Below are 14,432 nucleotides of genomic sequence, written 5' to 3'. Positions count from 1 at the left end.
ATGCATTATTTGTAAGGAACAACAACTCAAAGAATGTAAATAAACAACAACGATGTATATCAAAGAAATATGAAAAAAGAAATAATATATATATTCAAGAAGAAATTAAAATAGCCATTGCCATAGATAAGAAGACTTAAGACTCTTGAAACTAGATTAGAAGTAAAAAATGTATTGAAAAGAGTGAAAAAGATCTCATTTTTGCCTCCATATATACTATCCAACAAATGTTATGTAGTATATACTATACGCTAAATCAAACCATAGTTGATTTTTTTCTTGATATTTGTTAAAAGTTTATATGTTTATGGTATCAATAAAATCTTCTAAAATACTATTTAGAGTAATTCAAAGGGCTCTATCATATATAAGAGATTCAAAATTTTGAATTCAATATTTGATAGAAGAAAAGACAAGAATACATACTTTTTTAAGTCAATTTTAATTCAAATTATAAATATTTTCATAAACAGCTTCTATAATAAAGAATTAGTATTTGGTTAGAAGAAATTTCTCAATTCTTATTTTGTTGTATTGCAAAATTTATGTTCTTCAACAAAAATAATATAATAATATCAAGAAATACTTTGAATATGATTTTGGAATTTTAGAATTTTAAATGGATTTTTTAATCCACAAATATTATAAAAAATTAATGTGTTGTATATATTTCTTTTTAAAACTACGTGTGGTAAATTTTTGATCAGATTTGGTGTGAACTCTTGTATTCTTAGTGATAATTCCATCAATTACTATTAATTATAGCTTCTAAAATAATCTTTTGTTATCAATAGTCTTAGTAGGAGCCTAAATAGTGCTATCTTGACTTAAGTATTTATAGACATTAAGTCAAAACTAAAGCAATTGTAATCCAAAACATGAATAATTATGTCATCTAAAATTACGAATCAACTACAAAGCAAAGGATTTTTTTGAATCAATAAAATTAGTTTGTTGTCTCAATTTTTTCTTTGTTGATAGAATATTTTTACGATTAATATTCCATCAACTTGATTTAACAAGAATTCAAGACATTTAAAAAAGACTTTTATTTTGTTGTCTTAATAACTAATAGAATAAAATGAATTGGCAGTTTTTTCTTCAAGGTTACAAAAATAGATCTATCATCATTAAAAGACCATAAATAGATAAAATTGAGACAAATTGAATAAATAATAAATATCATGTAATAAATTTTATATAATAAATATATGTAAAAATTCATATAATTTTGAAGGCATTAATAAAATGTATTTGATCATAGGTGCAAGAAAAGATTAGAAGTTGGTAATTTTAAGTTGGTTAGGATTTTTGCAATGTATGGAGTTTTACTTGTTAGAAGAAGATGTCACAAACATATATATATCAAGACTAGTATTTACTTAGATAAGAAAAATTAGATAGAAGTAGTTTAATTTGATAATATCTTTTAAAAATACTTTTAAAAAGCTTTATAGATGCAAATTTGACTTTCTAAATGTTTCTAGGTAATTGATGGATTGAAAGCTTGGCCACCAAGTTGGCCATTTGTTGCACATATTGACCACTTTCTTTAAAAGTTGGTCACATGTTGTATATGTTGGCTAGTTGTACAAGTTAGCCATGTTTCACACATGTTAGAAACATTCTTTGTATGTTAGATACATAGCCTATATGTTGGACACACATTAGATGATTTGTGGAGTACTACCACCTAATTCCTTAGTTATGTGCTCATAAAATTTCTATCTAATCTAACATATATAATATATATAGAGGCAATATTGTGGTCTTTTTTATTTCATCTATGTCATCTTTTTTTGAGACACAACTCACTTGTTTATTTATATTCTTTAGGTTCTTGTCTTTGAAAGAAGTTAGAATTTGGTATACACTTAGAAGACTCAAAGGTCAAGTTATACACTATTTTTGAGTAGAAGTTGATAATTGAAGAAGGATAAGTTTTTCTTAAAACATCTCCATTAACTTTAAAATTGGTAGCTAAAGAAGATTTTTTTTATTTTATTTTTTATTTTTTTACAATCTATATGTTGGATAGAAATTTTTTATCACATAGAAAAATTATAGAAAAATCATTATTTAAAATTTGGACCATCAAGTTATGATGTAGAGCTTGTTTGAGCTTACTGATTAAGGTGAAGGTTGTAAGAAAAATTTGAAGTTCTAAAATACTAAAAGTAATAAGAAAATTTGTACTTGTATTTACTTGAAGTGATTAAGTAAATTGATAATAAATTGATATATTTAAGTAATCAATAGATACAAAAAAAAACTTATTAGTTATGGATTTATCACTTTTAATTTAAGCTTCCAACTAACTCCCAAATCTATGGCTATGCAAAAACATGGCTTTAATGGTTGACGCTCTTTTCTACCTCTTTATGTTAAAAATAAAAAATAAAAATGTTATCACAAGTACAAGCACTCTTTGTTAAATAAATATTTTAAATACAACTTGGTAGAAAAAATGTAAATTGGATAAACTCTGGAAAAAAAAAAAAAAATAGGCTCTATATTTTTTGAAATTTCCTATTGTTTGGTTAATAGAATTTGGTAGGTAAGAGTTAGATCTGACAAAACCTCAATTGACTAAGAATTAAGCAACATTCTTTATATTGACATAATATTTCATAATTTGTTGTATAATAAATTGCTTTGATTTTTATGAATGAAAAATTGAACTACTATTGTTATTTTTTTGCTAATACTCACTATTCTCTTTAATCTTTCTTGTTAATGTTCTCAACAAGTTTATATAAAGATGGCTTGAATTTGCTAAGTAGTTTATACATGCCAGCAAGGACCTAACTAGTTACTTCCTCATGTAAATCAACCTTACTAGCACTAATGGCCAAATCTAAACCATTTGATTTGACAATGCTGTCACAACCACCTCAATCTCAACTTGCAAAAAAAAAACTTGAGTTTAATAGTAAGGGCCAAAATGTCAAAGTTTAGTTGCAAATGCTTGATTAAAATCTTTTGTTTTGTATCTATTTTTTTCTTTTCTTCCAAGCATTAGCTAATGTGCAAATTTTGTTTTAGTGAACATTCAGAATTTTGTTCATTTTAGTGTTGTTTACACGAAGTAGGAGAATACTCAAGCTGCCCAATTGCTTGAAGAAAGCAACATTCTACACAACTATTCTTAGATCTGATTATAGCTTCATAAAAAAATTTGTGTTTGTTTCTCTATAATTTGTATTTGTTTGTTGTTCATTCTTATATATATTACTTGTGGTGAAAAACAAGTTTGTAACTCATTTGTAATTTTTGCTGTTGAATTGTACTTTGCAACTAGTAATTTCCTATTTATTAAAGTGGTTTTGTCAAATGCTTGTCTTGAATTCTGGATTGAATTCTGGATTGAAAGACTTCTTTTTACGTTTAAAGAACCAACTGGGCATCATTTATGTAAACCTCTAAAATAAATAAATAAATATATATATATATATATATATATATAGATACCTTTTATTTTATTTTTAATTTTACCTTGAATGTTTATAAATTAAGTATTAAATGATAGTATCTATGTGCACCATTTGTTTTTGTAAATTTGTAAACTTTAATCAAAATAAAAGTAGTAACTAATTCATCTGTACTCATTTTTTAGTAACTTTGTAAACATTAACATTATCAATTCAAAGCACATTGGACAATACCCTATGATGCGTTTACATATCATTGGCTTGCTGTTACGATCGACTGAAATTCCAAAAACGAAATTGACAAGATGACAAATGCACTACTTGATGCATAGCACCATTGTTTGGTTACTGGCTCTCAAGAAAGGCTTAAACTCTATTCCTTCTCCTTGACCTTAAGCAACTTCATCAATTTGATGTTAGACAAGACAGAAGCAGTTATCCATGGGAAGCTGAGCAAAGGACGTGGTGAAGACTCACCAGAGTTTTCAAAAATTTCGAGTGCCTTCTGTTTCCACTCCGGATGGTAGGTCACATGGTACCACGCAGAGGCCTTTGCGGCAAAATCAGTTGGGCCCTTAATCTCTGAAGACGAACTCTCTACCATGTCTTCACTATAACCATCAGGATCAAGACCTTTTTTAAGCCCTTCAAATTGAGCTCGGAATTCTTCGTAAAGAACCCCATAAGATTGGGCAAATGCATCTCCCCGGTTCCGATTAACAGATCTGAGGCCAGGAGACCCGCGCTTCAACCAGCTTGCAATAAGAGCTGCCTCTCGCTGCACATTGAAGTGAGTCATCATACATCGCAATTGCCGGTCGTAAGATATTTTCTTTGTCCATGCGTCGTCTAAGTATACTTCATATCCAGGTACTTGGAGATCGTAGTCATATATTGAATCCAAGTCGACAGCGTTATCTGCATGCTGGTGCTGCTCAACTTCCGCCTTCAAGAATTTGGTGACTGACCTGTAAAGTTCTCCGATTACTTTGTTTGATTGGTAGGTGACAGCACCCTCTTTCTCCATAAAATCTGGCCATTCATTTACCCTCAAATCATGTGGCATGGTTGCATTCTTCCCTGTTTTGGGGAAGTCCACCGCGATTGATGCCAAGTGGGCAAGACGTAGACAATCACTGTCCAAAGCCCCTTCAGGACTCTTGTCTGCACGAGCTACATGAGCATTGGATATAAATCCCAACTTATCGTTCATCATGGAGTTCACAAAAAAATTCTTCACATCCTGCAACCAAGTTTTGAATGTCTCAGTCAATGGGTTCGATTTCATTTCAACAAAAGATAATATGAAGTAGCCAGTATAGCATAGTGGTTCGAGCATAATAATAAAGATGTCAGGTATGAAAAATATGTTGGTTTACAGCGGTGTAAGGAAATTTTTTTGACCCTTGCAACATGAATCTGGATTCTAAATGATTACTTCGGGTCCCATGCAAAATAAGCATCTTTTTTGCCATGTACAGTTATTCGAGCAAATATTAAAAGTGATTTCTCACATAAACAGCAAAGAAAATGCATGTAATCATGAATTGACGCATATACAATCTGTCGCTACCTTAATGTTGGCAGGCCTGTATAGTATCTTGGAATCATGCGCAGCATATTCCATAGGCTCCCAACTTTCTCCACTAGGTGGAATCAAATTCGGGTCCCAACAAGTGAAGTATACATCCCCATCCAGATCACTGCCAGAGACCTCATTTGGATGCGGTCTTGGTCCATTCTGTGGTAAAACCAAGCAGTCGACCATGCTGTGCAATTCCGGCAGATCCACTGCTTCCAGTATGCGGATATCTCCAGGATGCAAGCATGGATTTTTTACCATAATAACCTTTCCCGTGATCACCTGAAATCCAAAGAATTTTCTCATTTACATTAAAAATTTCGGAACGGGAAGGAGGGAGACCGAGGAGATCACATTCCTGGTCAAAATTTCACTGAAATTATATCCATAAACCACCATACAAATGGCTCTGCAACGATAACACGAAGTTCGAGGCCTCAAGGTGTTCCACAACCAAAGCAAAAATGATGACAAGAACAATGAACATACCTGCAGGAGTCCACTATGTCCCAGATTATTTCCATCTCCTCCAAGGCAGGCCTTGCTTACAGGGCCAGATACATGAATGAAACATTGCCCGTAATTCAACAACCCAGTCTCGTCCATACACCCAATGACCCAACGTCCATTAGGTACAAATATTCTAGCCTTTGAAACTAAATCCTCCAGCAGGCTGAACTTGATAGAGACCAGTAATTCATAGAGATGAGGCTCCTTCAAAGGGAGAAATCCTCCGCGAAGCATAGTGGCTGCTGTAGAGTGAGAATCAGAGCAGCTAGTAGTTACAATCTCATAAGCTTGATTTGGATCTCCAAGCATAGCCTTCAAGCGTGCCACCTGAGCATCTTGAAGTGATTTGAAGACTGCATTCTCTACTTTAAGGGTGGAAAGAAGACATATTATTTGCCGGTTCAAGTAGCAGGGAAGGTACTTAGACCAGTTTACGACTTCCAGCTCCGTATGCCCCGATTCAAACTTCTTCATGCTGTCTCGCAATCCGAGGTGAGAGTGCCGGCCTGGAATAGGCCATGTAGATACTACTCCTTTATATCCCGCGTAACGTATCTGATATACAGAGGGTGTATAATCCAACTTCAAGCTTAGAGAGACTCTAAGTGCAAAATCCGGAGCAATCATTCCACATCCGTCACTAAAGATGTACCCATTTCGAACCACATCGGGAAGTTTCCGCACCATCGCCTTCAGAACGGGGAGGGTTGGAAAAGAACATGAGAAGCACTGCCCCATGCGCGCTGCATACTTAGCAACATTTTGACTTGGAAATTTTCCCATCCATTGCCTGATTAGATGGGTGTTTACATTGCCAGTGCTTGCAAAAAACCAAGCAGAGCCACCACGCATCTGGCTGGAAGAAAATGCCAGGAACGAGTATTGCCGACCGCAGAGCTTGAAGCCATTTTCTACTATGTCTAGAATCCTTCTGTGAATCTCAGTGCGGTTATACTCATATGTACTAGACAAGCAACGTACGCTGCGTGAAACTGGTACAGTCAAAGAACCTGGGGATATTTGGTGAAGATCCTCATCCACAAAAGAAACTCTCAGGAATCGGTCTGATAGAGTGTGGTAATGGCGGAGCACTCGATTGGACCTTGATACCACTGGCAAAGTGCAAATTCCTCTGGTTGGTGTGAATAGTACTCGGTACATCAATATACTCCCAAATGCGAGAGCCTTCTCACCTTGCCTAAACTTGTCATTCTTGCGCGTCCATTCCTGAACTTGTTGGACTCGCAGAACAGCATTAAAGACAGGGTGGGTGTAAGTGAGCATATGCTGCAAAGCGAAAAGTGACACAGCACGATCAGACATGACAGTCTCGTAAAACTCCTGAGTCAAGCTTGTCATGTTGATTATACCCCGGTGTACCAGAGCATTTACCAAAAACATTAGTTCAAAAGGGACGCCTTTCTGGTGGTGGACAAAAAAATAATTCTGCCCTTTTTTACAATCAATCTCTTCGTAGAGAAAGTTCAGATTCTGAAGAACTGAGCCGCACAACCTTTGCTCCATGAAAAAGTCCATCATCCGCCGGAACGGTGTGTATTCAGTAGGACGGACACTGATGATATAAGTCAGACATCTGCCGATACTCCTGTGGGGAGAGAAGTCGACTGTACGAATCCACGGGTCCTCATCATCTGGAAGTGGAACAGGAGTAGTGCAGTAAACGCCGTCACCTTGACTTGTTCTGTAACTGATAAGCGGAGGTGAAAATAGCTGCATTACTATCATCATTTCTGGCATTCGACCCCTCTGTGTCTGAATCTTTCTCACTTCTTTAACTGATAGCTCCAGCTTGAATTCACATGGTTCTGTATCTTGTAAGTTTGGACTCATGACCTTATCATAAGAAAAGAACAGAAACGTTTTCCCTCGCTTTTTGCTTATTCGAAGACTGCATTCGTATCCTGGTACCCTCCAGCTCAGTAAAAAATCTTGTGGGCCGATGAGAGTCCCCAGTTGCAGTTGAACTCGTCTCAGTTCAATTACCTCTCCTGAGATCCAAGGGGCAGTCATTCCGTTAGAGTTCTATCTGTTTCCAACTAAGAATTTTTGGCGTACTTCTATTTAATGTCTCGTACTGTTCTGAACACCTTCAAGATAAGATCCAGATTCAAATTAGAATTCGGAGGAAAAAGCCAGATAACTTGCGGAATTCAGCACAGCCATGATTCCGTTTCAACACTTCGATATGCATGACGTGGCATTCATCAGCAAGTGCAGCCCGTTCCAGGCCTTTTCGACGTTAAATAGGTAAATTTCACATCACGTTCGTGTTGGACTCAAGATAAATGGAATCTCTAAAGCATTTGATACCAGTAGAAGTCGCAACAATTTTTGCTCAAGATTTGAATGACAAGCTACCTCTTTGGCAAACTTCTGAGCTTCCTTGACTGGTGCACGGAACTATCTTCAACTTACAGTCCTGAAAAATGAGACGCCCACATTCTGCATCGTGACAGGCTTGTTTAGCTACTGTGGCTGACAAAAACTTCACAAATGCATACGGACGTGTAATTTGCTTCACTTTGACCCTATCCACTATACCCAACACACTGCGCAGATAGGCAGCTAAGTCCGCCGCTTCTGCGCTCGATGGGAAATTGCTCACGATCACTTCAGTCTGCTCCATGTTGATTCTTTTTCATATGCAGCGACGGATCACATTTATCGTTGTCAGTATGAGTATTGATGCTGTGACATAGTTCACAAACACCAAACCCAAGTAAGGATCCTGTAAGGGGGAAGTGACATGAAAAATACTCTGCCCTGACGAGAAGCAATCTCCGAGGCTTGTTTTAGGCTTGTTTTAGGCTCTGAAATCAAGGTGTCACGATGTTCTTGTGACAACTTAACAAAATGGAAGATTTACTATCTCTAATCTTGTTATCCTACGGCACTGTAAACACAGAAATTCTACAACCTACTTGAATTTTGAAGATGTTATAGCATTTCTTCTGAGTGGAGTGAGAAAAACATGTGACTTGTAAGAAGATGCCATGCTTACATAAATCAGGATAAGGGAGATTTTGAGCGTTCAAACATAGTCCTCACTGCTTAGGTTATCAAAATAAAGGCTACCTGCTCATCAGGAGGTCGTAAGTAATGTCGGGGATAGCTCCACAAGTTTTAATGTCCGACTCCTTGTTACCCGCCGATCACCTGGAACACAAACTCTTACTACAATCTTTTCTAAGCAAGTATGAGGTGCCCCTACCATTCTTAATTCGTTGCTAAGTTTGAATTTCTTGGTAATCCAACATAACTGGAACATGCAGCGTATTTATTCACATCATTCTGAATTTAGAAACAATCAGCACTAAAACTTAGGGTTGCTGAGATGGTTCGCATAAGTCCCTGGTACGAAGTTCTATAGTGATCATAAGAACTTCTACACAACACTGCTCTCACAGCCAGGATCACCCAAGCGTCACAAGCTCGAGGGATTTTTTTCTCCAACTCTAGATACAAGACTGCTCAAATACCTCACCTTTAGACCCAGTCCACGCGAAATGAATATCATCAGTAGCTTCTTCTCAAGTTCACAGCTTTCAGGGCCTACGCGGAATTAAGAACCCTAACCCTTTATTTTCCTTTTAAAATGAGCGCATCGATACTCGCACTGCGAAACCTTCACCACAACAATTTTCCTCACTCAATCAACAACCATCAATCTTGAACTCCTAAATATCTCTCACGTACTGTCTAGAAAACTAATAACAGGACTGCTCAGCTCGAGGAAAGATCAATGTCGGCATTCAGAGGAACAGAATTCTGGCAAACAGCCTTGTGGTATAAAACGACAACCATCCGACACAGCCATGTAATGTGTGTCAGGGTATTCTTGGCTCAAGTACAGAAGTTGAATGTGGCGGGGCACGGCATGCTGAGTGTTTACAGCCTACACCACGTTAGTAAAAGCCTCAGGTACGCCCCTACTACCGTTGCTAACTACCATTTATTTAATTCTAACGACCTTTGGCACGGCTTCGGACTTCTAATTTATTGGTGATAGAAGGCTGGGAGCATACCTTGCCAAGATTCCTAGAAAATGTCTACTACATTATCTCCAATACAAGAATATTCATGATATTGCAACACATAACTCTGAACCAACTCTATTCTTCAACAGAGTCACCCCTTTTCAGGCAAAAGCTGATAAAGAAAACCAAACTAGACTCGATCAGTGACGTTGTAAGCGCAAACATGAGACAGTCTAATGGATCTTTCATGAGATGAGCGCAACAAAGATGGTTATACAACTCCCTTCTTTCCCTTCTATCCTGCAGACCAACACACAAACTACTATTACTACTACTAGTCTCCCCAACACACAAACTGCTGTAAGAGTCTACCTCACCTCCTTGCCATTCGCATTGCTGCAGCTGGACATCTTGAAAAGAAAGCATTCGACGAAAACACCTCGTGGCTACCAGCATTCCACCCAGCTCGTTGAAACCACAAACCCACGCAGAATTACGATCGGGACACAAGAATCCCGCTCATTCATCCCACTGATCACACAAGCATTCTCTATCTCTCCAGAAGCAACAACCCTACCATCGCCAGGGCACATCCTTCTTCCCCTCCTCCTTCCTGGCCACGATGCCCTAGCGGAACAAGCACCAACCCAATCCATCGCTCCACACAACCTTCTAAAACTCCTCCCCACTATCCACGATAACAACAACAGAAACAATCACACGCACCTCCCTTCCTCTTCATCTTCTCACCCCTCCCTCCCTCCCTCTCTCACTCTCTATCTCTCACTCTCACTCACTTGCCCCTCAAAACGAAAATCCGTGGAAGCTCGGGTCCAAATGAAGTGCCGATCATGGTCACCTGGGCATATACCCCGAAGCTTATGCACTACGGCAGAAGAAGAAGAAGAGAACCAGCAATAATGAGAAGCACAATTCTTCCACATGCCCTCGTTCCATGCCAACTTTTCTTCTCTTTATTTTCTATTCTCTTCTCCACCGACAAGCTGTATCAAGCGAGAAAGCAACATCATCCATCGGCGTCACCATGAACGGGCTTCCTGTCTCAGCATCTCTGTCTCTGTCATGAGCAAGGCACTCCAACACCACTCACTCAAACTCACACTCACAGGCACGATTGCGACTACTACTTAGCTGCTCATTCCTCCCACAGCAGGCATTTGCGGAATAGGTATCCAGCTGGTACCTCGTGCTGGATGAACAGAAACATATCACAGCGCTCCTTGCACAAGAACATTTTAATAAAACCTAAATGTTTAGGAAAATGTTAAATCGATCCCAACCCCTCTTATTTCGACCCCACTATCATCAATTTGCACCAAAACTACATCATTACATGAATATGGCAGTATCCATGGTAATATTAAATTGAAAATAATATTGGCAAGGTGCAATGTGTCACAATAAGCATGATTGGGTTTGAATGGGGCTAATCATGGTGAATTTATGTGTAAATACAATATATCCATACAGACATGACTATTAAATAGTTTGAATTTGACTGCCACAATATCATTAACAATAGCTTTTTAATGTTAAAATTAGAAAATTCTTTGCCACTCTTATTTTTTTCTCTTTGTCCTTCTTCACTATCAAAATTTTCTTAGTGCAATTCATAATGCGCTAACTTTGACCTAAAAAAAAACTATAGATATTGTTCAATTGTTCTGTTTTGAAATAGAGAATATACTTAATATAGGTCTTCTTCTAAAGTGATTATTTGCTACATATGTAGAAATGAAGCAATACTTAGATCAATTATTGTACACTCAAAGTTACATGGTTTGTTGACGTCACTGAAATAAGGATTGTGTCATCTTTAAGTGCAATAGAGGTCACACTTACAATTAGTCTGAAGCATATACTTCTCAGCATAGTTTAGCCACGTGGTTAATAGAGTGCTTTTTTAATTATATGCTTGTTATTTGTACATTGACAAGTGTTTATATTTGTCAATTTGAAGGAGGAGTCACAACCATAGTCTCTTAGCAACATTAGTGTGCCAATCAATTACTTGTTGTCTCTAATCTACACAAAAAGCTCTAAGATTCAAATGCTTGTTATAGAAGTAGTTTTGAGGAATATTATTATTACTCTATATCAAAGAGACTCTACAAATCTAATCATTGTATGCATTATCTACAACAAGCACCAATAGATTTGTGTGACTCATCTTCATAGTCATTATTCAATTCACACCTTGATAGAAAACCTTTGCAATACTTCATATTATTATACCTACAAAAGTGGTCAGACAAATAAGTTTAATTGTCTTTTTTTTGCTCAACTTAGATGTGTATAATTAGCAAAAAAGCATCCATACAATATTTTTATGGATTGCATTTACAAAACAAATAGGTTTTGGATGCCTATGCTACATGTTGTGGAAGTCATAAGCTTCAACACATCTTTTACTATTGGAGTTGCTTTTCTCTAAGAAGAAATACATTTTTTTTTTGTATTGGGCATTAATGCAATTGAAACTAGTGTATGAGGAGTTATGACTCATTAGCATCAGTATTGATAGAGACTCAACAGTCATAAATGCCATAAAAGATGTATTCTTTATATCTAAGGTTTTTTTTTTTTTTTTTTTTTTTTTTTGCATATAGCATATTCATAAGTACATTTTGGTCAACTGCAAAAAATTCTTTTTATTTGATAATGAAGATAGGTAAGCCACCTTTATTGCAAAATAGACAATGGTGATGAATTGTTCATTGGAGTAGGATTTTGATAGACAATAGATGAGCTTCTATGCCATGTATGCTCATGCACCAATAAAAACAAGCAATTGCATATTATCAAATAATGTAGATTCTCCACAAGAAGAAATTTGTCAAATTTTAGACAAATAATATTTTCTACCTTAGTTGCATTACTACATTGTAGACAAAAAGACAACACTTAGCCTTAAAGTTGTACATAAAGGTCTTTACAAAAGATCTTTATGATGTGCAAATTTCTTTATCACTTTTTCTTAGTAATTCAATCAAAGCAATCAAGACCTAAAAGAGCTTTGAGTGCTCACATGTACACCACTATTATAATATCAAGTTTTTCAATAGAATTATTTTGGAGGTGTTAATGCACTCACTAAATCATGTATTTGAGCAATTTTAGTTAATCATTATTCCTTTAGACAATAATAAATCTATATCTACATATGTATTCACAACAATATTAAGTCTTCTTTATCAATACTAAATGTAAAAGATGTTTAAACAAGCAAAAATCTTGGTAATTGATGATTTCTATATTTAATATCACTTGGTCAACTTACATGTATTGATGGCTTAGTCCACTTCAAAAATGATTGCTTTTACTACCAAACTAAGTATTATGCTTGAAGAAGTTGATTGGATGTATCAACTAATCATACATCACCAACACTAGAAGGTGCAAGAAAAGTTCTTAGAGCTTGCTACAATGACAATAGCATTGAAAATTCCTTTAATAAGCTACTTAAGAGGTTGTCCACATAGTTGAAAAAATAAGACAAATATTAATTCAATACAAAGAAATCTATTGTAATTTAAAAATGTCAAAGGTATAAGTGTTAATGTCTACTATTGCAAAAATTACAAAGGCACTAGATATAACATTCATACTTATCTTTCTCATGATGTTTATACTTTACATCCTTTTGCCTTTCTATTATCAATTGCATTTTATCCAATGTTGATCAACTTGAAAGCATCACCAATAGCTTCTTCTTTAGTATACTTGGATTAAAAGTAGAGATGTTGTACCTCATGTGAGTACACTTAAGGCTCAAAATAATCAGGTGGCCATATAGTTTGAATAGATTAAAAGTGAAGTTTTATTATAGCAAGTTAATATACTTTATTTTTGTTTATGAGCTAATGGGAGTTGTGTGCTCATTCTTATAGAAGCTTTTATGCTAATGGAAAAGATTTTTATTTAAGTACACATAAACTAAGTTAATGCTTAACCAAGTTTTACTTGGATTTTTCTATTTTGTCAAAGCCTTGCTTGATATATCTAAAATTATTAATTGATACATACAACCATGCCTCTTGCTCTTGCCTTCATTAAAATTGTGTGAAATTGTCTAGTTAAAAGATTTGTCAATATCTTCTTGCAATACACAAATGAATTAACACAATTCTTCTTAGTAGTCTACAATATTTGGGTATATATTACAAAATATTCAAAACATAATTATTCTAAAAAAACACAAATTATTTTCTAAATAAATCTTAATTCTAATTACTACTAGATATATACTTGCCAAGACCAAAATTTGTTATCATATTGTGTTTACCAAAATTTGAACTTTTATAATTAGATCTTGAGCTTAATCTCCATCCATGTAAGGTCTTTTTGACAAATTTAGTCTCTCCATGCTACCTTCTTGCTAGTATTGAATTTATCATTATATAATAGAAGTATTTCACAATAGTAAAGAGCAAAAAATCTAGACGCTATAACAACTGAATATTACAATTCAAATACATTAGTTAATCCTTGCAAGAATTCATTAGAGTAAAGAAAAATATATTGCAAAGAAAGGCTAATTCAACTTACATATAAGAAGATCCATGCACAAAATTACATACTCATGTGGAAAAATTTTCATGCAATATCACCACATACTTAGTCAAAAACTTCTTTAATTGGTAGCTTAGATACAAACCTCCTATCTTGATAAGTCGAGCATAGACCTTTCTACTTGGTGGCTTGGATATATACCTCTTTTTTTTGTTCTTTAGACTAAATCCTATCCTCAAAATTATCATGCGCTAGCATTAAGTTGTGAATCTAAGACTAGCAATAAAAAAATAGGAGAAACAATTAAAATACATGATATAACAAGAACACCACAATAAAGCCTAAGCAATGCAATATTGAAGAAAAAAATAAAATTCT

At 35.3% G+C, this 14,432-nt stretch overlaps 1 protein-coding gene across 5 annotated transcripts; it reads right to left on the bottom strand.

Annotated features, from left to right (window-relative positions):
• Positions 1-3,692: 3,692 nt before the first annotated feature.
• Positions 3,693-10,628, bottom strand: LOC112296087 (RNA-dependent RNA polymerase 6). Of its 5 annotated transcripts, XM_090244675.1 has the most exons (7): positions 9,899-10,268; positions 9,029-9,169; positions 8,620-8,700; positions 7,903-8,232; positions 5,503-7,532; positions 5,005-5,295; positions 3,693-4,674 (listed from the first exon to the last, which is right to left on the bottom strand). In XM_090244675.1, the coding sequence occupies exons 4-7, from the start codon at positions 8,168-8,170 to the stop codon at positions 3,805-3,807; spliced, it is 3,459 nt and encodes a 1,152-aa protein (XP_090100801.1). In that variant the 5' UTR covers positions 8,171-8,232; positions 8,620-8,700; positions 9,029-9,169; positions 9,899-10,268; the 3' UTR covers positions 3,693-3,804. The 5 variants fall into 5 exon arrangements, with proteins under 5 accessions (XP_090100801.1, XP_024404003.1, XP_024404005.1 ...); XM_024548235.3 differs by lacking the exon at positions 9,029-9,169 and having other exon boundaries at positions 9,899-10,628; XM_024548237.3 differs by lacking the exon at positions 9,029-9,169 and having other exon boundaries at positions 8,620-8,718; positions 9,899-10,267.
• Positions 10,629-14,432: the final 3,804 nt, after the last annotated feature.

Source organism: Physcomitrium patens, chromosome 19, assembly GCF_059467195.1.
Source record: "Physcomitrium patens ecotype Gransden chromosome 19, ASM5946719v1, whole genome shotgun sequence".
NCBI classification, from domain to species: domain Eukaryota; kingdom Viridiplantae; phylum Streptophyta; class Bryopsida; order Funariales; family Funariaceae; genus Physcomitrium; species Physcomitrium patens.
This window is presented reverse-complemented; position numbering and strand designations above follow the sequence as displayed.